General features: G+C 35.4%; 1 protein-coding gene across 7 annotated transcripts in view; it reads left to right on the top strand.

Moving 5' to 3' along the window:
* The window catches only part of DYNC2H1 (dynein cytoplasmic 2 heavy chain 1), a 413,209-nt gene that overhangs the window by 182,338 nt on the left and 204,350 nt on the right, over positions 1 to 26,521 (top strand). For 6 of the 7 annotated variants that reach the window (XM_072611237.1, XM_072611242.1, XM_072611243.1 and 3 more), the window contains 9 exons: positions 933 to 1,056; positions 2,098 to 2,219; positions 3,097 to 3,183; positions 4,789 to 4,915; positions 8,790 to 8,931; positions 17,141 to 17,250; positions 19,635 to 19,655; positions 20,476 to 20,574; positions 22,728 to 22,851. In XM_072611237.1, coding sequence (XP_072467338.1) covers positions 933 to 1,056; positions 2,098 to 2,219; positions 3,097 to 3,183; positions 4,789 to 4,915; positions 8,790 to 8,931; positions 17,141 to 17,250; positions 19,635 to 19,655; positions 20,476 to 20,574; positions 22,728 to 22,851 — 956 coding nt within the window. The remainder of the gene's footprint in view (positions 1 to 932; positions 1,057 to 2,097; positions 2,220 to 3,096; positions 3,184 to 4,788; positions 4,916 to 8,789; positions 8,932 to 17,140; positions 17,251 to 19,634; positions 19,656 to 20,475; positions 20,575 to 22,727; positions 22,852 to 26,521) is intronic. The other variant, XM_072611238.1, reaches the window with a different exon arrangement.

Below are 26,521 nucleotides of genomic sequence, written 5' to 3'. Positions count from 1 at the left end.
TGTGTTGGATGGAAACTTAGGGAAAGTCAGTGGCCTTATAAAATGAAGTAGCTCTTCATCATCATCATCATAACTAGCATTCACAGAGTTAACATTTGCAAAGTACTTTACAAATACTTTATGCTCACAACAACCCTGAGACACAGTGCTATTATTTTCCTCATTTAGCAGATGAGGAAACCAAGGCAGGGAGAGATTAAATGACTTGCCCGGGGTCGCATAACTGGTAAGTGTCTGAGACTGGATATGAACTTAGGTCTTCCTGATCCAGCCCTGTATATGTATTGGGCCTTCTTGCTGCTCTCTAGGTAATCTGGAGGTAACCTCTAAGGCCCTCTCTGGTTCTAAATCCTGTAGTTACAGTTAGGCTGATAGATAAAGGGATACACACACACACACACACACACACACACACACACACAAATATATAATATGTTCCTGAGTGTAGGAATATATATTCATGTATATATTCCTACATACATAGTCCTGTATATGTCCCCCACATATACATAAACATGTGCATATATATATATATATACATACAAATATGTGTATGAATATGAGTATGAAAAGCCCAGAGACATTGTGACTTGCTTAGAGGCACACAGGTCATACAGTAGTAGAGTGGGGATGACTTTTGCTCACTTGTTATAGATACTGTGAAGGTTGCCTATGTTTTAAAATTTTATTTTCTACCTTTAGTCTTATGGGAAAGGAGAATGATAACAAGAAGGGCAAGACACTTCTCAAATTTACATGTAGATGAGTCTAGTAATTTAGGACCTTTATTGCTTTCACTATTTTGTTAAGTTGACCTTTTTGTCAGAAAAAGCAAAACTTTTATTTAACTTTCCTTTATCTCTTTTATGCATTTAGATTAATAAAATGTAAATAAGTTAATTGAATTGATTTATTTATAATCATGTTTATAGTTTCCTTGCTAAAAGAGGTGTGAGAGAAGATATTGCAACTTTTGATGCTCGAAATATTCCAAGGGAAATAAGAGAAAGTGTTGAAGACCTTCTGTTTAAAAACAAAGCATCTTTTGACCCAAAGGTAATTTTTAAAAACATTATTCTACGATTTTTTTCTGTATCATTGTATATGATTATTTGATTGTTTTCTAAGAAGACCACCCCTAAATCTGGGCATCCAGATTAAAGTCCCCAGTTCTTGATACTCCCACAGGATGATCAACAAAAGGTTTCTGTTATTGTTTTGTATTTCTGGCAGGCACCCTGGATCCTGTGGTTAAATAGAACAAGTAACTCACCCCCAAAAGTTCATGCCACAGTCTTACTGCCTTGCTGTGTCTCCAGAGGCTCATGTTTTCCATAAAGCAGTCAAGTCTATGTTGTTTTAAATGTCCTGGTAAAGGATGACATTAAGCTGTTTTAAATACCTACCTTTATATTTAAAAAGTCCTGAGCAATTCAACTCCCAGCCCTTGATTTTCTATCATTGCCTGGCTTTTAAAAGATCTAGGAAAATTGTAGGGGAGGAAACACAAGCTGTGTCCATCATGGCTTACAGTTGCATTGAGATGACAGTTAAATCCAGGGAGTTTACACGATCACTGAGGAAGTGAATAAAAAGTGAGCCCAGGGCAGTGCTTTGAGGTATGCCTACAAGCCATAGGCTGGGGAAGGAAAATGACCCAGGGAAGAGGATGGAAGAATAAAGGGTAATACTGGCAGGGGAGAACTAGAAGAAGATGGGGCCATATAGTTTTCTGTGCACATGACCCTTCTGGCTTTATGATTATATTTGGTTCACTTCTGTTAAACAAATTACTTATTGGATTGGGGAAAAACTTACTTCAATTACATGAATAAACAAAAATTCAAAAGACACACTTGACATCAAGCCACTTCAGAGATTAGTTGTAATTAATTTTGTAGGTAAACAAATCTTCATACTAACAAATTTATATACATATGTATTTTTGATAGAAATAATTTAAACACAAAGTCTGTGCTGTCTTTTTAAAAAATTATTTAGTTTAATTCTAGTGGGAGACCAAAAGAATTCCTTGACATTATATAAGTACTTAAGGAAATGATGTGACATTAAATTAGAATATAATTAACTTTTCAGAATGCTAAACGTGCCAGTACTGCAGCTGCTCCCCTGGCTGCTTGGGTCAAAGCCAACGTCCAGTATTCACATGTGTTGGAACGAATTCAGCCTTTGGAAACAGAACAAGCGGGATTAGAAGCGTAAGTTAAAAAAATATAAAGATAATTTTTCAGATATTGCAACCTTTGCTTTTTTCCAGCTGAATAATGAGTTAACAGTATGCCTTATGCTTACTCTTGTATAGAGGTGGGCAATAGGCATTTTCAGTATTTTAAAGAAATAGAAATCAAGTAAGGTGTATATGTATGTGTGTGGATACAGACATAGATATATCATAGAACACCTTGGTTGATATATATGTATATATACACACACACACATACATGCATACGCATATTACATCTCTAATTCAATATAAACTGTATTATAGCCTTTCTCCTTTTCCCATGGTGATAGGACATCAGGTTATTGTAAAATTGTCAATGTAGGAATGCTGATGGCTTTCTTTTGTGACTTTGTGTCTTCCTCTTTGAAAATCTGGTTAAATTTTTGTATAATCCTAATCCTGAATTACTTAGATGGATAGAGACTTTAGTTCATCAGGAGCATAGTCCCTGGATATGTATTATTCACAGTTTTCCATTTAATTAGTGATTTCCTCTTTCCTTTTGATATCTATAATAAATATTAACAAAATTCTTCTGATATTGGCTAAATAGTTGAGTAGGTAGCTATACAAATAAAACAGTCTTTTTATAATTAGTGGTTAGAATTCTGAAATTTCAGTTTTATTGTACAAAATGAAATTATATCACAGTGAAAGTGGTGAAAGTTTATAAAATGCTTGGTCTAGTATATATCTGGAAGTTCTGCAGACCAGTGTAGTAAATCACAAATGTTAGATCATTTTGTTTTTTATTGTAGATCACATAATGTAAGTTTAGTTTTCAAGCTACTTATGCCTTGTCGACAGTATCGTAAGCAGAAATATTTGTATAAAATTAAGTTCTGTTTTAGGAATCTGAGGAAAACTGAAGACAGAAAAAAGAAACTGGAAGACTTACTTAACTCTGTTGGTCAGAAAGTGTCAGAGTTGAAAGATAAGTAAGTTAATATTTGGAAACACAGTTTTGAATATTGTTAACATATGCTTTGAAAGTTTAAGTAAAATCACATCAAAGCTTCTAATTATAACAGTTTTTTCCCATGATGTTTTCATTCAGAAACTAAGGTTGATATGGAGAATTCCATCAGCATCTGGTTTCTCTTTTGTTCTATCATCACTCTTTATTAAGAGCAAATGAATATATTAGTTTAGCTTTCATTTTATAAGTGTACGTATTCTAATGTGTTTTTGAGAGAGTGGGAAGGAGAAGAATTCGCTATAAAATAATTAAATAGTAATAATTACATTGAGCATTCATTTTTCTTTGATAAGTCAGTTAGGATTTAGGGTTTAGGTAGTTTTGGTCCCAGTGAAAAACCATGCTGTTACTGTACCTACATTTGCTTCATTATCTCCCAAAAATATTCTTAAAGTTTTATATCGTTAAAGAAGATGCCCAGATACTGTTTGGTATTCATTTCACTTAACTTTGACATCACAACATAGAGAAACACTTTCTGTGGGAAAGGCTTTTCCTAAAGGAAGAATAAATGATTGTTCCACTTAAAGCTTGACATATGTGTCTACCAAGGGCTGTGATTACTATTAAAATAAAAGACAAAATGTTAATTGTGGACTATTAGATATGTCAAAAATATTTTATTTTTAAAATTTAGGAGGGTAAAGTTATAGAATAAGTTCAACTTTATAAGTCTAGTATTCCTTTCTAGGTTAGAGATAACTTTTGTAAAAGTCTAGGAAAAATTTGCTATAAATTGCTATTTTTTTCCTAAGGGAAGAAACAAAAGTCCATTAGATTTTTGAAAGAAATCTGTCAAGCCAAAGCTATAAATTTCTTCATATTCAGATTATTTTATTCAAAACATTTCCAGTAATATAACATTAGGTATAAGAAACAAAAAAGAAATATTTAATTTTTTATTTTCTAAAGTATTTTCTTTTTATGAATGTGGAAAATCATTTACAACACTTTGCATTAAATATGCATCAGTCATATTGCTTTACGCTATGTATACTGATGCATTAATATGTACTGATATATCAATATATCAAGAATATGTCAGTATGGTTATATAATATATAATATAATGCATTTTGTCCTATTGTGTTATGAGCGTGTTTGTTACTGTGATTTTGGATGCTTTTCAGAAAAATAATTCCACTGTCATTTTCAGAGGAAAATTGTGTAAGTCTCAGAAACAGATATTAACAGACATTTGATAATATGTAGTTAGATATTGTTTCTTATCATAATCTTGAGTTAAGATTCAAGTTGAAGTTAATTGAATTTGTTTGTGTTTGGTGCTCTAGTTTTCTTGTACCCCTAGAAATACATAAGAAAGCTAGATAATATTGTGGGAAAGGCAGTCAGTTTCAGAATTCTACAGATATTAAGGGTGATATTGTTATTCATCTTTCAGCAACATCTGTTATCTTTTTTTGGTCATATATAAATTATATACAAAAATTATATCTTCAAATATAGCTTAGTATACTAATGTATTTCCTATCTTCTGCAAATTTATCAGTGAAATAATCCATTAACACTTCAGTTTTTTAATTGAAGTCTAATCATTTTGCAGATTTCAGAGCAGAACTTCAGAAGCAGCTAAACTTGAATCAGAAGTAAGCAAAGCACAGGAAACAATTAAAGCTGCTGAGGTCTTAATTAATCAACTTGATAGAGAACACAAGAGATGGAATGCACAGGTTTGTTTGAAATAAAATTTCATGAAATTTCTTTTTAAATATGAGGGTTATAATAATATTTGTTCAAAAGGAAGGGGATTATTAATCTACTGAGTTATTTATATTAATAATAATACATAGCAGAGGCAGAAAAAAATGTTTTTCGTAGGAATTTTTCTGAATCTGCATTCCCCACAATAGCTCTGAAAGTGGTGCTCTGGCCATACCTCTGCTGTTTTCCTTCTGCCACTCTGTTCATAAGCTTTTCAGGCTTTTACCAGCTTCTTAATAGTGGAATATTCTCTATCATGGAAATGTAGGCAAAAGGAGACTTGTATTAGTACATTAGCAATGTCAAAACATTAGAAAACTGGTGTGGGAAATGGAGTATTTGGAACTCTGAGATTCAGTGAAATGACACAATTTTATCAAACATTATTCAGTGTTTATTCTGGTTAAAGTACCTTGCTAGCCCCTGGATATTCAAAGACAAACACGACAGTTTGTTTCTTCAAAGAGTTTTTACTGCCTGTACTGTGTGGATTGAATATATACATAGATAATTGTAGTTAAGGCTTGCTGAGGCTGGAGAGAACTAGTGGGGGGTGGGGCCTTGAGGAAGGAAAAGCTTTATGGAGAAAGTAGAACCTGTTTTCATCTTTAAGGAAGATGAATATTCCTAAAGGTAGAGGTCATCCAACCACACACACTAAAAATGGTAACCGAGTCTGCACACGCAGAGAAGTTTACAATGGAACGTGGACTTCAGAGAACAGCATGGGGGTGGGAGTGGGATTAACTTTGCTGGAATGGAACATGTGTAAGTGAGTAAAAGTGAAATCAGACTGGGAAGAATAGGCTGCAGGTAGATAATGTAGATGTTTAAATTCCAACCGGAATTGTTTCTACTTCATCTTAGAAGAAGGTTGTTGAGAAGGGAAGCAAAATGGTCAGATGTGATCTTAGAGTAGGTTATTTTGGCATCTGGACTGGAGAGGAGAGAGTGGAGACAAGGAGACCAATTAGGAGCTGTTATAATAGTTTGGGCCACAGGTGATGGGAGCCTGAAATGTGGCAGTGGTCATGAGGGACTGGGTAGATGTGAGAAAGGCTCCAATAAAAAAAAAGGTTTGAGAACTTCCTGAATAGGAGTGTAAGGAATAGGAAAGGATGACTTATCGCCAGTAGGTGATTGTGAATTAGCTGTTTGGGTAGACAGACTGTTTACTTACTAAAGCAAAGATAAAAATGAACACCAAACAAAAACAAGTAAGGTATAATGAAGTGAAAACGGCTCTCACCTCATCTATTTAAAAAGCTAAGAGCAATGCATAAAAGAACACACATCACCATTACTCTGTCATTCCCCTTCTCCCATCCCTCTACCCCAAGGCACACTTAATTAACTCTCATTTCTGTTATTTCTGGAGAGATAATATCACTTGCCCATTTGGCATTTAAAGATGTTCAAACCTGACCCTTTCATCTCTCCAGTCTTTTTACCCTTTTCTCTATACATTCTGTGATTTAGCCATTCTAGCCTGCCTACATTTTCTTAAGTGACATTCCATCTCTTATCTCTGTGCCCTACATTTGCTGTCCATCATGCCTGAAATGCTGTCCCTTCTCACCTTGTGACACCAAGACAATCAATACCCACTGCAGCTGCTATGGATATGTATGCATATTTCCAGGGTAAATTTGCAAAATATAAATATATCTTCCTTAGGGATGAAACCAAAATATTTATTTGGATAACAGAAAGTCAGATCCATCATAGTAACAAAGAAATCTAATACACATTATCAGTGCAGGGAGCATGGCCATTCCCAAGCCCTCTCTCTCTCAGGCCTCCCCACAAACAAGCTCCCTTAGACAGAATCCCTTCCTCTCTCACTCAGGCTAACTACTCTGCTCTCCTCAGCCTGCTCTCTCTCTCAGCTCCTCCTCACTCTTCCTTTCTACTGCATCCTTCCTGCTTCACCCATGTGGCAAGCTCCTCCCAGCATGGGCTTCATGTGACTCAAGCTGTGGGCTGAGCCAAAGCCCAAAGCAAGTCACTTGGGCCTGTTAAGGGGCAGGGAAGCTCTACAAATTTCCTTAACAATACATACCTCCACCTTTTGGTTCTCCTTCACCTTTGCTTGATTTCCTTGAGAATCAGGTTATACAGAAGACCTTTCCTGGTATGCCCAGCTGCTAGTGCTTTCCCGTCTAAAATTGCTTTGAGTTTGCTTTGTTGTGTCTTCTGTATGCCTATATAGTTACATTGTTATATCCCCTTTAAAATATAAACTTCTTGAGGGCAAAGATTGTTTTGCTTTTCTCTTTGTAGCTCTAGCCCCTATCACAGTTCCTGTCATATAGTTAGCACCATAAATTTTTGTTGATTGATTATTATTTTCTTTAGAAAGCTAGCCAGTGTAAATCAGTTAACAGAAGAAGACAAAGAGTGTAGCACCCTTAGACAGACAACACTTGATCTTGCCAAGCAGAGCTATGGCATTCTATGATAATATTGTTCTGAATATAAACTCATTTGTAAAATCTTACAGAAGATGATGGTAAGATAACTTATGAACTGTGTCACCTCCTAGAATAATGAAATATGGTACAGGAAGAGCAAGTTTAAAGAAACTGATCTGACAAATGACAAAAATTATGATTTCTCCAACAAAATGTTTTATTAATAACAGCAGTGTGTGTAGACTAACATAAGTTTCCAGTATACTGCATGAAGAAGTAGAAATTGCCTTAAAGAAAATAGATATGAAGAACAGTTGGATTAGACCAAATATTTACTAGAAGTCTATGCTGAAGACAGCACAATTTTAGGCTATGGAGGGATGCTGACTGCTAGAGGAAATAGACTGGGCATATCACAGTAGTGAGGGATAATTAATGGCCAACAATAGCTAATAATAACTAACATTTATGAAGTGCCTACTGTGTACCAGGTGCTAACTAAATGCTTTGTAATTCTATTCTCTTTTAATCCTCACAACAACCCTGGGAGGTAAGTGCTATTGTTATCCCTATTTTCCAGATTGGGAAAATGAAGCAGATAGAGGTTAAGTGATTTAGCCAGGGTCATAGAACTAAGTAACTTCTAAGGCTGGATTTGAATTCAGATTTTCCTGTCTTCAGGCCTAGTATACTGTATCCATTTCATTGCGTAGCTACCTTGGCCACCTGCATGCAGAACTTGTATTTACATAATGACAAGAGGTAGAGATGCCCAGCATATTGCATGGGCACTTTGTGGAGGGTTTATAGGAAGACATGAGTCTTAGTTGTTCTGAATGAGATGGTATTGGTTGATTGTGATTTGCTTTCTTTGGAGAGATTAGCCAAGTTTATGAGATCAAGGAATCTTGGAAATGCTAAAGAGTCCCTGTCACCAACCCCTTTTGGCATATAAAAATGTCCATAATAACCTAAGGAGATTTCATTTTAAACAAGCATGTCTACCATAAACTGTAGATATGTGTGTAAATGGTTTTTCTATTTTCTAATACTAACTTGTACTTCAACTAAAATACACAGTATGACATATGTAGTATGGGCACACATATTTATATGCATTTGTGTATGAAATGTATATAGACATACAGCTATTTTTGATTTGTATTCATTAGCTTTTTCTTGCAGCTAATCACATTCAGTCAACTTTATATAACACTTCTCTGGAAAGATAGAGAATATTACTTAAATTAATGAGTATCTTTTTTAATAGAATTACAAACAGAAGTGCAAATATACATTAGTACAGCAGATTAGATAATAGTAGGTGATGAACTTTTTGGCACTCAGGAAAAATAACTAAAAATAGTTTTTTCTGTGCTTATGAACATTAGCTCAATTTGTTTTTTATCCACAAAACATATTTTTTCAGGTTGCAGAGATAACAGAAGAATTGGCTACGCTTCCCAAAAGGGCTCAACTGGCTGCTGCTTTTATTACATATCTTTCTGCTGCTCCTGAGGGTCAGAGAAAAGCAAGTTTGGATGAATGGACAAAGGCAGCTGGTCTTGAAAGTGAGCTTTTGGTTATTTTTGAGGTTGAAAAAAATTACACGTGAAAAAATATTGGTCATTTGATATCTTTCGTACTTTAAAAAAATTACATTTTTTCGCCTTTCCGTTATTTATCTGAATCTGCGTTGTATGGCACGTCATTATAAAAGGAGCCTATGATGTTGAATTGAGATTAATTATTTTTATCTTTACCTATCTTATCCTTCCTTCTCAGTCTCCTTTGCTGTTTAATCATCCATATCTTTTCCCAACTGTGAATGAATCAGAAGGCACTATCCTGCTTCCTCTTCTTTTGTCTTTCTCTTGATGAGTCATGGATCTAGTTATCTCTATTGAAATGATTTCCAGATCTATATGTCCAGCCTTAGTCTTTATTGAATATTACTTTTATATCATCAGCTACCAAGTTGACTTTTCAGTCTGGATGTCCTATGGGTATATCAAAGTAAGCAATATCCAAAACAGAACTCATTAGCTTTTCTCCAAAACTCATTTTTCCAAACTTCCATATTTCTGTTGTGGGTTCCACTCTCTTTGTGTTTACTCATGCTGGAAATTGTCTTTCCTTTATCTCACTCAGCCTATGTGTCCAATAAGTTCTTAAATCTTGCCACTTCTTCTTCTAGAACATAATTCATATTCTTTCCCTTCTTTCTATTTACATGGCCACCTTATTAGTTCGGGCTCTTTTCACTTCTTGCCTGGACTTCTGCAGCCTCTTCCAAATTGTTTTCCCTACCTCAAGTTTTTCTGCTCTTTAGTACATTCTCCAAACAGCTGTCAATGTAACATTCTTAAGAAAGATGATCAAGTCATTTTCCTGCTCCATTCCATTGTACTATGCTAAGTGCTGTTCCTGAGCCTTCTGGGGAAAGAATGGAGATACTATTCTTTTGGGAATCAGTTTCCTGCTTTAAAGAGAGAAAAATGCCATTCAATCCTGCCAGTTCTTACTCCTGTCTAGTCTCTTGCCTCCTTCTGGAAGAAGAGAAACACCACTCCATTGAGCACTAGACTCCTCTCTTTTAGGGGAGAGGAGGAGGGCCATTTCATCAAATCTGTAGCCTGCTTTCCAGTCTTGGGGATTAGGGAATTAAAATATTCTTTGAACTCCAAGCTCACTATATCCCAAATGGAATTCATTAGCTTTCTTCATAACCAACCCTCTTCCTTCTCTTCCTCTGTGCCCCAGCTTCCCTGTCCTTTGGGATACCATCCTTCAGGCTTGTAACCTAGGAGTCATTTTGGACTCCTGGCTCTATCTCAGCCTCTATATTCAATCTATTGCCAAAGTCTGCTAAATTTCTCTTTTGTTACATCTCTTGAATACACCTCATTTTCTTCTCTGCATTCAAGGCAGGCCCTCATCACCTCATGCCTTGATAACCGCAATAGCCTGTTAGTGGGTCTGTCTGCTTCAGGTTTCTCCCCATTCCAGTCCATTTTCCACTCAACTATTAAAGTGATTTTCCTAAAATGCAAGTATGATTGTGTCACCTTTCCACTCAGTACACTCCAGTGACTCCCTGTTGCTTCCAGGAGCAAATACAGAATCCTCTCTGCCATTCACAGCCCTTTGGTCCTCTTAGACCTTGCTATACTCCCCAACACCTATTCTTTGAGACAATGATGCTTTTCTTCTGGATTTTCCTTGAGTGAGACTCCATTTCTCTACTCCAGGCATTTCCTCTGTCACCCATTCCTGGAATGCTCTCCCTCCTCTGCCTCCTGACCTCCCTGGCCTTCCTTTAAGTCTCAACTAAAATCCCATCTTATACTGGAAGCTCCCAAGCTCCTCTTAATTCTGTTAATTACTTTCTATTTATCAAGTATGTGTGTAACTTGCCTTGTTTATATTTGTTTGCACATTATCTAACCCATTAGATTGTAAGCTCCTTGTGATCTGAGACAGTCTTTTGCATTTTTTTTTATCCCTATATCTTCCCACTGTGCCCAGCACAAAGAAGGTGCTTAGTAAATGTTGATTGATTGATCTAAGAACCTGTCACCTTCTCTGTATTATGTAAGGCCTTAAGAAGACTCTGTTCTTAGGCTAAACCCCCATGGACAATGAAAATCTATCTAAACTCATTCCTCAATGATTAACATACTCCCCCTTGGTCCTACCTTTCCCATCTCGGTGACTTTGGACTCCTGATGGTCATCATTCAAACCTCCTCCCCTTTTCTCCATTGCCCATTCCCTTATTACATTCCCCCTTAAGCCACCTACCCCATATCTAACCCATCCCTTCCACTGTGTTCTCTGGAATACCTGTTCTATGGTCAATATTCCTGCTTTCAGGGTAAATATTTTCCTTTTCCCACCTTCCATTTTTTTGACTCTCTCGATAATACAACCTCGTTGGCCTCAACTCATTGATTGAGATAGAGATGTTGGTATACTCCTTGTTTCTTATTGCCACCTCCTGGTTCTGCCTCAACACCAATTCTCAGTAACTTTTTCTCTTTTGAGGTTCTCTCAATCCATATCTACTTCCTCAGGCACCCTAATCTCACAGTTCCTTAATTTATTAATTTCACATTATTAATCTCACTTCAGCCAAATACAAAGATGGTTTTGCTGTTGCCTGCTGACACACCACTTCCATATTCATGAACTCTGACATATCCTTATCTGATTACAATGTTGTCATTCTACTTCTGTCTAGGCCTTGCAGTCCCAAACCTTGTTCTTCATCTCATTGGAATTTCCAGTCTGTCAGTGGTTCAGTTCTTTGCCAGGCCATCACCCCTTTAATAACTGCATTGTTCCTCCTCCCTGATCTTGACTCTTTGGAGAACCACTTCGACTCAATATTGTACTCTTTTTTTGAATCTCTTCCTCCCTCATCCTATCAAAGAACTTGCCCTGCTCAGCCTCACCCTTAGATGATTCCCATCATCTGCCTTCTTTGTTCCTACTGACATGCAGCTGAACAAAACTCGAGAAAAACAAAACTGTGCTGCCCTGGTTCACTGCCTATTTTTTATATAATCTGATGGGATCTCATTGCTACAAAACATTCTCACTATCTCACTCTTCACAGCAGCTCTTACAAACCTTTGCATCCCTCCTTAAGACCCCCATCTTCCACCTCTCCCTATGTTCAGCAGAGAATCTTGCTTTATACTTACTGGAAAACTGAAGCCATTAAGAGTTCCCTCTTCTCCTTCCTCCTTGTCTCATATCACTAAGATGTCTTCTGCCCCCTTCTCCTTCATCCCTGTATGATATGAAGAAGTGGCCCTTCCCTTTGCCAAGATACACTATTCTACACATACCATTCCATCTCCTCTTCTCTCTTTATCAACCTCATTCTGTCCCTTATCTTCAGTCTCTCCCTGTCTACTAACTTCTTCACTACTCTCTGTGATCATTTTTATGTTTCTCTGTCCTCAAAAAACCTCACTTGATCCATCTGTCCACTCCAGCGACTGTCCTCCCTTTGTGGCTAAACTTCTTGAGAAAGTCATCTATGAGAGGTGCCTATACTTCCTTTCTTCTTATGCCTAACTCTTTGTGGTCTGACTATTGAACTCATCATAAAACCAATATTGCTCTCCTCAAAGTTACCAGTGATCTTTTAATTGCCAAATCTAATTGCATTTTCTTAGTCTTCTTCCTTCTTGACCTTTCTACAGCTGTTAACACCGTGAATCATCATCTTCTTGATACTCTCTTCTCTCTGGGTTTTCATGACACAACTCTCTCCTGGTTCTCCTCTTATCTATCTGACCATTCCTTCTCAGCCCCTTTGCTAGATCTTTATCCAGATCTCACCCATTAACCATGGTTGTTCCACTATTTCACTTGGTGATCTCATTGGCTCCTGTGGAATCAATAGTCATATCTATGATTATGATAATCAGATTTATTTACCCCTAATATTTCTGCCAACTTCCAGTCTCACATCTTCAGTTGACTATTGGGCCTTTTGAAAAAATGTCACTCAGCATGGAGAGAGGATTCTGGGAAGATGAGGAAGTAGATTAGAAAATTTCAAGCTCTCAAGATTTTCCTCCACAAAGGAGATAAAATAGTGCCTCAGGGTGAACATAAATAAGATTAGGGGCAGAACAGGGATAGTCAGAGATCTGAAGAAAAATCCCAGGATGAGATTTCCTCCCTGTGAAGAGTAAACACCTCCAGGGTAGGGACCACTTAAACTTCTGGCAAGGATCTGGGTTTAGCTGAGTTGGGAGGGTGGCTCAACCCCAGGCACAGGAACTTTTACCCATGGGACAGTGAAGGGAACTGGGTGTCTGAGCGGGGGAAGATCAAGGGAGCCTCTGCTGACAGACATGGTAGGGGCAAGAAGAAACCAGCACAAGCCTAGTAAGTGCAGAAGCAGTGGGATGGATTGCTGCTGGCTGTGGTTACTTTCAGGAGGCTGGAGGTAGTGGTTTGAGTTCAAAGTCAGAGGCACCATTCACCATATCCCAGGTGATTATAAAAACTAAGCTATTATCAAAAAAAAAAAAAAATGCACAAGCAATGGAGAAAGAATCCAACCATAGAGAGCTACTGTGGGAATAGAGAAGACCAGGGTTCATCTTCTAAGGAGGATGCTGAAGCAAACCCTCTTCTGTCTCAAAGAGTAATGTCAGATGGTCACCTGCCCACAAAGAGTTCATTGAAAAACTTAAAAAGACTTTAAAAATCAAATGAGAGAGAATGAGGAAAAACTAAGAAGAAAAATAAGAATACTCCAAGAAAAACATGAAGATTATGAAAAAAACGTCAACCAGTTAGAAAAGGAAATCCAGAATCTTAAGGAAGAAAATGACTCCTTGAAAATCAGAGTTGGGCCAGAGAAGTCATCAAAGTTATAAGTTTAAGCAATAAAAGAACAAAATATAAAGAGTGAAAAAAATAGAAGAGAATGTGAAACATCTCATAAGAAAAATAACTGATCTGGAGAATAGATCAAGAAGAGAAGATATAGGAATCTGTAGACTACAAGAAAGCTGTGATCTGAAAAAGAATCGATATAAGAATACAAGAAATAATTAAAGAAAATTGCCCCAAAGCATTAGAATAAGAGGGGGAAAGTAGAAATAGAAAAAATCCACCAAACACCACCTGAAGGAGGTCCTATGAGGAAAATGCAAAGAAATATTATAGTCATATTCTTAAATCCCCATCTCAAGGACAAACTACTGTAAGCAACAAGAAAAAAATTTACATATGGTGGTACCACAGAATCATAAAAGACCTAACAGTGGCAACACTAAAAGATTGCAGGTCTTGGAACACTATGTTTTGAAGAGCAAAAGAACTGGGTTTCTGGACAAAAATATCATACCCAGCAAAGCTAAGCATAGTTCTGAATGAAAAAAAATATCATTTAATGAATTGTCAGACTTTCAGGATTTTGTTAAAAAACAACCTGAACTTAATAGAAGATGTGACATACAAGACCTAAGAGAAATATAAGGTACATAACAAGGATCAATTACCTTTATGCATATAAAATGTAAAACCTATGTCTAAGGTGGTTGCTAGTAATTAGGTAGCTTATCAAAAAGATTGGGGTGAACCTGAGTATGATATGACTTCCGAAAGTAAAACTGCTCAAATACAGCTAAATGAGGTCTGAGAGGAAGAAACAATACAGAGGAATTAGATGGGGTAGGGGAGCTGTTGTGGAAATCTGCTGGAATGGGTTCAAGAGGGAAAACTCCGTGTACATCTAGAAGAGTATAAAAGTCATCTAAATTTATGTATGTGTGTGTGTGCATGTATATCTATATATAAATATATCCATGCTTAATTGTAGCCTGGGGGAGGGGCAGAAAGAGGGGGGAAGAACAAAGTAAAAAGTGTACAAGAACAAAAGAAAACCTACAAGGCAGACAGCAAAGATGGACAGCTTTCCATACATAGTGTTTAATATATAGGCTTTCTTGAAATGGAAAGTTATTGCTATATATTCTGAATCCTTTCCTACATTCTGCTGTGCACATGGCATGTTTTTTTTCTTTTCTTATTTTATATTTAAGTTTGTTTCTTTTTCTTTTTTTATGTATTTATGTTTTACTATTTGTCTAAAATTTAAAAAAACTCAACGTATCCAAAACTGAAATCATATTTCTCCCCTAAACCTTTTATTCTTTTTAACTTTTTGACTATCAATACACACTATGTGACTGTGGACAAATCACTTAAGTCTTTGCCTTAGTATTCTCATCTGTAAGATGACCTGGAGAAGGAAATGGCAAACCACTCCAATGTCTTTGCCAAGAAAACCCCAAATGGGATCACACAGAGTTGGACATGACTGAAACAACTTAACAACAACAAATTAATATTAAGGATACCACTATCCTCCTAGTCACCTAAACTCTAAGTGCCATTCTTGACTCCTCATTCTTTCACCCCTTAAATAAAACCTGTTGACGCAACCTGTCAAGTTTACTTTTGTAACAACTTTTACAAAAGTCACCTTCTTTCCACTGACATTGCTACTGTCTTGGTAAAAAGCCCTTGCCATCTCCCACCTATATGATTACATATACATGGTTGGTCTTCTTGCTGCAGTTCTCTCCTCACTTCAGTCCATCATTCACTCATTTGTTAGCTTGGTCTTCTTAAAGCACAGGTCTGACCACAACTTTACTATTCAGTGGACTCCAGTATCTTCCTATCACTTCCAGAGTAAAATACAAAATCTTCACTTTGTCATTCAAAGCCCTTCATAATCTGTTGTCCATACCTCACCATATACTCTGCAGTTCAGTAACACTGTGTATGTAAGGAGGTTTTTGTTACCCTTTTTAGAGTTTAGTTTCTAAGGATCCATAGCCATGGCAATCTCTAGTTTCTAGCTGTTAGATAATAACTCCCAGAATAGCCCCAAGGATCCTGGATAGTAATTTCTAGAGTCATAATGATAGGCAATTCTACTGAGGCTGTACTGTGAGATATGGGGTGACATAATGTGATGTTTACTATACTTGTGCCAAATGACAGTGTTGCTAAAGTTAACCTGTAAAGCTATTGCTGGTAATATGCCTTCTTTGTCTGTTTCCCTATAAAGCAAGAGTGCACTGGACATTGAGTGGGGAACCCAAGTGGGATTTGGGTAATGCATAAAGGAATGCATGGACCTGCCTCAACTGGCCTGATTGAGGCTTGAGGAGATTTAGGGAAGTTCACAAGCTGTGCCTGCCTCAGTTGGCCCCCTTGAGACATGGGGTAGTTGCTCCCCTCCTCCCTTCTAGTTGGTCCCTGGGAGAAAGGTGATTAGGGAATGCTGTAGGAGTTGGTATTCTCAATATCAGCAACTCCCATTGAGAAGACTAGACTAAAATAAGATTATTAATCCCTCCAAAGCTGTCTTCCTGTCTGACCAGATCAAGAGGGAACCTGTTAGAGGCTAGAGTTCAAAAACTCTAGTGTCTCTCATGTGTTATTTGTGAAGCACACTGGCATCCTTGTTTTTCTTCATTTGTCAAGCTTAGCTGAAGTGGTCACTTTCTGCAAAAGGATCTCCCACCCACCTCATCCCTGTCAGTTGCTAATATGTCCTATGCAAAATTGCCTTGTGTATAATTATTAACTTGCATGCTCTAATAGAATATAAGCTCTTTGAAAGCAAGAACTGCTTACTTTTGTCTTTATATCTTCAGTTCCTAGCACAGTGTCTGGCATATATTAAATACTGAATAAATGCTAGATGATTACTTTTTTGATTTCCCTGTATTACTTGTGGCAAAGTATAATTGTGAGGATGAATGAGATGGCCTATGTAAAGCACTTTGCAAATATAATATGTAATTATTTATGTCAGTGTCAGATATTGTTATGTTATTAAATACTCTAAACAATTCAAATTTTACATATTTTTATGTGACCTTTAGAACTATTGGCAAATGTAAGGTTCCCACCTTCTATGTTAAAGATTGGAATTGGATTTCAGGAAATAGTTGATGACTATGCTTAGAGCTTTTTGAGAACAGAAATGTTTTGTAGGTATGAATTTGCAGTCTTAATTTATATGATTCCTTTTGTGCTCTGCTGGGCTTCAAAATGCAGATTCAAAAAAATCTTTCGAATCTTTAATATTTTTGAATAATTCTTTGCTCAGTAAGCAGTTATATTATTAGAACTTTTGCATTCCTGCGTTTAAGGTTGCTTTATTATCTTCTCAACTGGAGTATGAGGTAATTTTCATGAATTTTAATTGATACTTTTAACTTTCCAGAATTTGATTTGAGAAGGTTTCTTTGTACTGAGAGTGAGCAGCTAATTTGGAAAAGTGAAGGTCTGCCTTCTGATGACCTTTCAATAGAAAATGCTCTTGTTATTTTGCAGGTAATTAATTCATTTTGTTTTTCTTTTACAAGTTGTCTTCTTAGTACGTGTATTTTTTCCTTTCCATAGTCAGTCCCACAAATTTTCTTTAGAGTTTATGTTTTCATTGTTGACATCTCAGTACATAAAGTCCCTTTCTATCCTACTCCTGGGAGTGAAGGGGGAACAAATGAAAATTAAAAAAAAAGCAAATTTGCAAGTGAATTTTATTATACAACCAACATTTTTATCTAACCACTTATTTTTCAAACACTACTTTAAATTATTAAATGAATAGAAGCAAAAATTTTGTACCATTTGATGGTGTTCATTTTTCTCTTATTGATTTTTATAAATCTAAATGACCTTGTCATCTTGATAATAAAAGACTAAAAGTTGAATTTTCTAATGAATCGAAAGCTAAAACATGCTATTGCACAATAGATCCCATGTTTCTTCTGTCATGCTGCTTGTTAATATCAGATATTATCATTGACTTTTTAAAAAATCCCTCATCTCAGTTCCACTTTTTATGTAATCGTTCTTCCTTTCCTAAACAGGCAGTGGAAAGGAGCCAAATTTTGGGATCTTGGCCAAAAAGGATAGTGAAAAGCCCAGGAACTGATATTTATAATGATGATTTTTCACATAGTATCTGTTTTCTAAAAGTCATTGTTTGTAAAATGAAAAAGTCACCTGTGTTGAAAAAAATGCTAAAAATCGTATGGCATTTTTAAACACAATGTGCAACATTAAGATAAACCAATCTTAAATGTTTTATCATTGACTGCTCTCTTTTCTCTGGGATAGGTGTACTAGATAGGTGTGAGTTAATCCTCTGAAACAATTTCTAGATTCTTCTTCTTCTGAATGCACTTTTCCATTCTCCAGTGTCAACTTGTGTGTCTTTCCCTCTTTCTTTTGTCTTCTTTTCTGGCCTCCATTGCCCACTAAGTTTAAAACTACTGGAGAGAATAAGATAAAGAAGAGAGATAAAATGCAGGGGTGGGGAACCTGTGGCCTCTAGGCCCTCAAAAGTGGCCCTTTGACTGAATCCAGATTTCACACAACAAATCCCCTTAATGAAAGGATTTGTTCTGTAAAACTTGGACTCAGTCAAAAGGCTTCCCTTGAGAACCTGGAGGGCCACATGTGACCCGAGGCCACGGGTTCCCCACCCCTGTCTGTTGACTTAAATGTTTTCTATTTGGTAACATGTAAACCTTGGAAGACCAGCTTCCCCACAGGTTCTTGTTCTGCATGTTTATCACTATTAATTTAATTGGCTATACTTTTAATTAATTCAAATGACTTACAGAATATAGCTTCCTTATTGACAAATACACAATTTTACTTATATTCTGATTTTGATTCCTCTTTAACTTGCATTCAATAAGCATTTCTCTTCATCTTTATTCAGACTAGAAAGATAAATTTATTTCATACTGAAAAATTGCATGCTTTCTGATCTCTTGTTTCTGTGCTATCCTTAAAGTATGATAACTTCCTTTTCCAATTTCAGCAATCCTAGAAATACTCACTTGTATTTTAAGAAATATTTTTATGTACTCCTTTTGTTATCCCATAACAAAGTATATAAGAGATTAACCTCTAGAAAATGTTATTTATTTACTAGGGTATGGAATAATTTTATTATTTAATTTCTGGGAATATATAACTTTGTAATTCGAATCACTTTTCTTGATGAGGACATAGATAGCTTTTTAAGATTTATTTTTATTATTTTAATTATGTTGATCTAAGATATCTAATATTTTGTCTCTGTTACCATAAATGACTTTATACCATTTATTTACAGTTGTTCAGCTTAACAATTTGAGGGATTTTGTTAAGGTGACAAGCTATTTTATTGATGCAGGTTTGCAAATGAAATAAGAGGAATTTCACTGAAATAAATTTCATTTTAATACCAATAATCTACTCCTAAACCATGGTCTAGAAGGATTTTATACTGCACAGTAGGCAAACCTATGATAGTTTAATAGTCCAGTAATAAATACCATAAATTTGGTTGTTACTATCATCAAAGTACTTTCTATAAATTAGATCTTTGATAATAGATCTATACTGGATAAGCCTAAGGTAATGCAGGGGAATTGTTGATTGAGAAGACATAACTAAAGAAGATTTTTTTTAAAAAAATTCTATAATTACTTTTAAAATGCAGGTGTTATAAGAGCAGAACATAACTTTGAAGGAATGGTACATAAGAATGATTTTAATGAAGTGGGAGGAAAAGAAAGTAAGAAGGATGGGAAGTCAGGAATGATTTTTAAATCAAATAGACATTTTTCAGCATAAACTTATAAGCACTATATGAAATATTGAAAATGTTTTATTTGTTATATAAATAATCTTGACTTATTTTTGTTTTACTGCATCAGATCATTGCTTTGAAATCATGGGTAAGAATGATTTTTTTTTTTAAACTCTAGTTGCTTTTGTGTTTAACCAAAGATGTGTTAGATTTGATAATATACTATTTAATACTCATATGAAAGTAGTTTTAAAAAAAATACTGTAGCATCATGAAGTTACAAAGTTAATATACTTGTGTGAAAAGAACTAGCATTTATGTTGGAGTGATAACAAGTTAAGCCTTCAGGAATGAAGTTTGAGTGAGTTATTGTTAACAGTATCAAGGAACCAGATTCAGGTAGCATCACTAATTATTTTTAGCAAATTTTTAATGATTAATTTATTTTTCTTTGTGTGTTCTGTAACTATATATTTGACAACTTTAAACCAGGAGTTCTCCAATGTGAAATTAGTGATTAATTTTTTCATATATTTCAAATACATTTTGAATAGGCCCAATTAGAATAGAATAGTACTAGAGTTCTGGTTTAATTTGTTTTAAGATGGAGCATCTAGGTCAATTTGTAGATTTTTGAGCTCTGTTTTTGCATAGTTCCTTTGTCCATTAACAATTTTCATTTGAAGATGGCTAATGTTAATTAATTACTGCATTTACCATGCAATCAGGATTGTTGCTTTGCAAGCTTTTGGCCTTTCCTTGGGAATTGGTTAAATATATGTTTTATTCTGTATCCCCTTTCTTCTTCCCTTTTGGCTTATTGCTTTTCCATAGCTCAGCATTTTGGGGACCTCTGAAACTTGAGAGACACCCGAATTTTCTATTTATAATTTTCAAGCTGTTTCTTCTAAAATTTTGACAAAATATGTATTATTTATATTTTTTCATTGTTTTTGTTTCTTAACTAGAGTCGAGTTTGCCCATTTCTAATCGATCCTTCTTCCCAAGCAACAGAATGGTTAAAGATACATTTAAAAGAATCACGTTTAGAAATTATTAACCAACAGGTAAGTATTTTCCTATTACTTATTATAATTGATTCCTTTAAAGGCAAGTAGATGGGAACAGTGGATAGAACACTGGACTTGGAGTCAGGAAGACCAAGTTTAAATCTAGTCTCAGGTACTTAATAACTGTTTGATGCAGGGCAAGTCACTTAACCTCTGTCTGCCTCAGATTTCTAGCTATAAAATGGGGATAATAATAGCACCTACCTCACAGAGTTGTTGTCAGTGTTAAATGACATACCGTTTATAAATGTGCTTATTGTCCAGTATTGGCATTGGCCCATAGCACCTTCTGTGTAAGTGCTTGCGTCCTCTTTTCCTTCCTCTCCATCCTCTTCCCATTATTGAATTTTTGAATTTTTCAAGTAAAAAACTAAAGGATAGTGTGATTAAGGGACTTGAATAGCTCACACAGTTATTTAGCAGCAGAGTTGAGATGATGAAGAACTAAGATTTCTTGAGTATCATTCTGTCTTATTACATGGTCTCTTATTATTCCATGTAAAACACTAGGCAGCTCACTGTAGAATATTCTGTATTATCTAGTCTAAATGCTAACAAAATACGTCTATATATCAAGCTTCTGTGACATCAGAGGTTTGGAAACTCCTCTCACTATTGCAGATCAATCCCAATTTAAAGTAGTAGATAAATCTTAAGAGAGCTGTGAGAGTCTCAGGAAACCAGCACAGTAACTTGTCTGTGGTCACACAGTAGTATCGAAGGCAGCAGCTGACCCCGAGTCTTCCTGATATTAGCTCTAGCATTTATTGCCCATGTCAATTTTTTTCATTTTTGTTGATCAAATATTTTTGTTTTGTGGAGTCATGGCCTCTATTCAGTGCATCTTAAATGACCAATTAAATACTTTTATTATAATATCAAGAAAAATAGGAGAAGAACAATGAAGCCCTGAACATGGTAGTCTGTTATTGTTTCAAAACTATTTTGTGTTACTTGTACCCTACAGTAAAAGACACTGCAGCATGCTGGGGACTAAAATTGAATTCAAATAGAACAAAGCACCTGTAAGAATTATAATGGAACAAAAACAATATTATGCTATAATACCTCCCCTTGTATATATACCATACTTACCAAAAATATTTTATTAAATGTAGTTTCATCTTTCTTTGATTTTCATGATACCATATGTTCTTGCTCTTAGCTAGATATGCTCAAAAATATCAGTTAATGAGTTGATTGAATCATTGATCTGTGATGAGATCATCACTGGGTCCTTCTAATGGTACAGATCATAACCATCCATTCCTTCTGCATAACTTTTATTCATGTCTACCTTTTAATGATTCCCCTCTAGAGTTCTATCTTTTTAACAATAGCATTTGTCTGGTAATGCCATATGGATACCATCATAGAATACCATATACTGTAAAGAATGGAATTTTGAGAAGCCTGTGATATACATGATGGACCCTAACAATTTATCAATGGAAATTTGCGTGAGAGAAGTGATATAAAAGATATTAATACATATCTTGACTGATAGGAAGAGGAGGTGGCACTGGTCATATAGTGAGAACAAGGGAGAATAGATGGCTTAAATACTCCATAAGTACCCCAAAACTACTAACAGATGTAGAGGAATGGCTCTAGAAGTGCCTGATTAGAGCTCAGAGTCCAAAAGTCTCCATATTGGTTTCCATTTCAGAGCGATAATAAAGCCTGATCAAATGACTTGAGTTTAGGGCTTCTCATTTCTCATTTTCGTAGTGGGAAGAAAATGTGTCTTACTCTTTTTTAGAGGAGTTGAACATATTATCACAAAGAAAAGATCATTGGAATTTATTTGATTTTTGAAGTAAGCAAAATAACTTTGAGTAACCATTGTATTTTAATATTAATGTTGAGACCCAACATTGGTAGCCAGTTGAAATAAGTTATTTAAGTACTTACCTTAAATTCTGTACTGAGTTTATTTAATGCGTTTGTTTAAATAAATTATTGATGATGATAATTTATTTGATAATTTATCCACTACTATTATTTCATTGTCATGTGATCTAATTATGGAAATAATTGATGTCATTATTTTATAAATGCACATTTAAATTCTACAAATAAGAATGATACAACCTATTGAAAATAATATCGTAATAAAAAAATAACATTCTTATCTTTTACTAACCCAGGACAGTAACTTTATCACTGCTCTTGAGTTGGCAGTAAGATTTGGGAAAACACTTATTATACAGGAGATGGATGGAGTAGAACCTGTTCTATATCCATTGTTGAGAAAAGATCTTGTTGCACAAGGTAAATTATTGAGAATTTCCTTGGTATTACTCCATTAGGAAGTTCAGATATATTTAACTTAGTACTTTTTCCTTCTTTTGCTTCTTGTCGTAGAACCCAATTACTTTGGAATAAGTTTTGCTTTTTAATGAAAAGAAGTATATGAAATAGCAGAAGGATGCCTTCTTTTTCCACTTTCATTGAATTTTTACAAAGAATAACTTATAATAGCCTTAAAATACAAATTTTATTATAAATTTTTGGCAAGTTTTTCATGTTGACAGTTACACAACATTTTTATTAGGACTTCAGAAATTAAGTATTTCTGAACAGGAGAGAAATTATATTTATTTGAGCTAAGGAATCTATGTACATAAATGCATTGTTTGTTTCTTCTTTTAAATCCCTATTTGTTTCAGGGGAAATAGCAAACTTTTGTTTCATATTTTCAAAGTGAAATATAGCACTGTTTGCTTCTTTGAGGTATTATTTATAGGAAGCCAAAGACATTCTGTAAATAAAGTATCAGCTCAAATTTTCTGTCTCTACAGTGTCAGTAATTAGATGTAGTTAATATCATGTTTCATGACAAAAATTATCAAAATGACAATGTGATATGATTAGTTTCCATTCAATTTCAGATCTAGTAACATGTAAAGACAGATCTAGATAGAAATTCATATGCACAATAGAAAAATACAAATAAAAATTGGCCAAAATTAAAATGAAAAAATTTAAAGTTGAAAATGAGTAGGAAATCCATTTTAACTTTAATATTTAAATTATCTTTTCTCTGGAATGTAATGTTTTGATGGACCTGCCATTTGCCAGGATGTTGATGACTAGCCTTGAATATTCTATTTACCCAACTTCATTAGTGGATCTCTCCCCATCTAATAATTCCCTGCCTGGACTCATTCTCCAGTGGTTTACATACTTTCACTACTTATATTCTTCTCATTTCAGCGATATTAAACTCCTGATTATCCAAGAAGAAAGCTTCCTCCCGTATTCCAGTTGTCTTTTTCTTCATTGCCATATAGCTCAACCCAATCCCACCATTGTCCTACTCTAGACCTACCCATCCTTTTAATTGTGACCTCTAGAATTCTTGCCCCATGAGTGACAAATATCATTTTATTTTAAACTACTTCCTCTCTTTCTCCTTCTGTCTTTTAGGACCCACTGAATTCTTTGGCTTACTTTTCTTTGTATTGCTACTTTCAGACTCTCTTATAGCCCCATAAGTCAGGACTCTCTCTTCCTTGAATATTATGCAATTCCAGTTTGTCACCCAATCCAGATCCTGGTGACCATTGTACATCAGGACATTCTCCCATCTTTCTCAATAAGTTCATGGCCTAACTAATAGTCTCTTCTCCCTCCAACTTCCATTCTGATATAAGGGAACTTAGTATACATGTTGGTGTTCCATAAAATACTATAACTTTCCAATTTCTCATTATAGTCAGTTCCTGTGACCTATTTCTCTATTCCATCAGATACACATGGGGTTGATTATATCCTTGATTTTGCCATCAACTGCAAGTCTTGTATTTCGACATCCAACATCTATAAAATTCCTTTCTCTTGCTAACCTTACTCTTCTTCCTCATTATGAGTTCTAATCCCTCTACACTAGAATTTCCCCAATTTATCACTTCTCTATGGTCTCATCACTTCTAAATCTTGACCCTTTGGTGAACCAGTTCTTCTCCACACGTCTTCTAATCGTGAATCTACTGTACCATTGACTTCATGTAAATCATACCTTAACCAACCCTACCTCTGGTCACTGCTTTCTCCAATCCGACTTATAGAATTTTCTTTTAAATTTATTTATTTATTTATTTATAGATTACGACATTCATTTCGACAAAATTTTGAGTTCCAATTTTTCTCCCCATCTTTCCCCTCACCCACCCCATAACACCTTGCATTCTGATTACCCCTTCTCTCAATGTGACCTCCCTTCTATCATACACCACCCTTCCCTTATCCCCATCTTCTCACTTTTCTTGTAGGGCAAGATAGATTTATATATACCATTACCTGTATTTCTTATTTCCTGGTTATATGCAATAACAGTTCTCAGCAATTGTTTGTAATACTTTGAATTCCAGCTTCTCTCCCTTCCTCCCTCCCCACCCATCCCCACTGAGAAGGCAAGCAATTCAGTACAGGCTATATATGTGTCGTTTTGCAAAAGACTTCCATAATAGTCATATTGTATAAGACTGACTATATTTCCCTCCATCCTATCCCGTCCCCCATTTATTCTATTCTCTCATTTGACCTTGTCCCTTTCCAAAAGTGTTTACTTCTAGTTACTTCCTTCCCCCATTTGCCCTCTCTTCTATCATTCCCCTCACCCCACTTGTCCCCTTCTCCCCTACTTTCCTACAGTGTAAGATAAGTTTTCATACCAGATTTAGTGAGCATGTTATTCCCTCCTTAAGCCATATGTGAAGAGTGTAAGCTTCACTTTCCCCTCTCACCTCCTTCCTTTTCTCCTCCATTGAAAAAGATTTTTCTTATCTCTTTATGAATGATAGTCTGCCCCATTCCATTTCTCCCTTTCTCCTCTCAATGTATTCCTCTCTCACCCCTTAATTTTATTTTTTTATAGATATCATTCCTTCTGAATCAACTCAACCTGTGCTGTCTGTCTATATTTGTGCGTGCGTGCATGTGTGTGTGTATGTACAATTCCTCCACCTATCCAAATACTGAGAAAAGTCTCAAAAGTTACAAATATTATCTTTCCATGTAGGAATGTAAATAGTTCAACTTTAGAAAGTCCCTTATGATTCTCTTTCCTGTTTACCTTTTCATGCTTCTCTTGATTCTTGTGTTTGAAAGTCAAATTATCTCTTCAGTTTGGTCTTTTCATCAAGAATGCTTGAAAGTCCTCTATATGAATGAATGACCATTTTTTCCCTTGAAGTATTATATTCAGTTTTTCTGGGTAGGTGATTCTTGGTTTTAATCCCAGTTCCTTTGACTTCTGGAATATCCTATTCCAAGCCCTTCGATCCCTTAATGTAGAAGCTGCCAGATCCTCTGTGTTATCCTGACTGTATTTCCACAATACTCGAGTTGTTTCTTTCTAGCTGCTTGCAATATTTTCTCCTTGACCTGGGAACTCTGAAGTTTGGCCACAATATTCCTAGGAGTTTCTCTTTTTGGGTCTCTTCCAGGAGGTGATCAGTGGATTCTTTCAATATTTATTATGCCCTCTGGTTCTAGAATCTCAGGGCAGTTTTCCTTGATAATTTCATGAAAGGTAATATCTAGGCTCTTTTTTTGATCATGGCTTTCAGGTAGTCCCATAATTTTTAAATTGTTTGTCCTGGATCTATTTTCCAGGTGATCTGTTTTCCAGGTCAGTTGCTTTTCCAGTGAGATATTTCACATTGTCTTCTATTTTTCTTTCTTTTGGTTTTGTTTTGTAATTTCTTGGTTTATCATATAGTCATTAGCTTCCCTTAGTTCCAGTCTTATTTTTAAAGAACTATTTTGTTCAATTAGCTTTTAAACCTCCTTTTCCATTTGGCTGATTCTGCTTTTTAAAGCCTTCTTCTCCTCATTGACTTTTTGGACCTCTTTTTCCAGTTGAGTTAGCCTCTTTTTAAAGATGTTATTTTCCTCAGCATTTTTTTGTGTCTCCTTTAGCAGGCTGTTGACTCGC

This window comes from Notamacropus eugenii, chromosome 5, assembly GCF_028372415.1.
Source record: "Notamacropus eugenii isolate mMacEug1 chromosome 5, mMacEug1.pri_v2, whole genome shotgun sequence".
NCBI classification, from domain to species: domain Eukaryota; kingdom Metazoa; phylum Chordata; class Mammalia; order Diprotodontia; family Macropodidae; genus Notamacropus; species Notamacropus eugenii.
The sequence above is the reverse complement of the archived record's forward strand: the minus strand, read 5'-3'. Positions and strand labels throughout refer to the sequence as shown.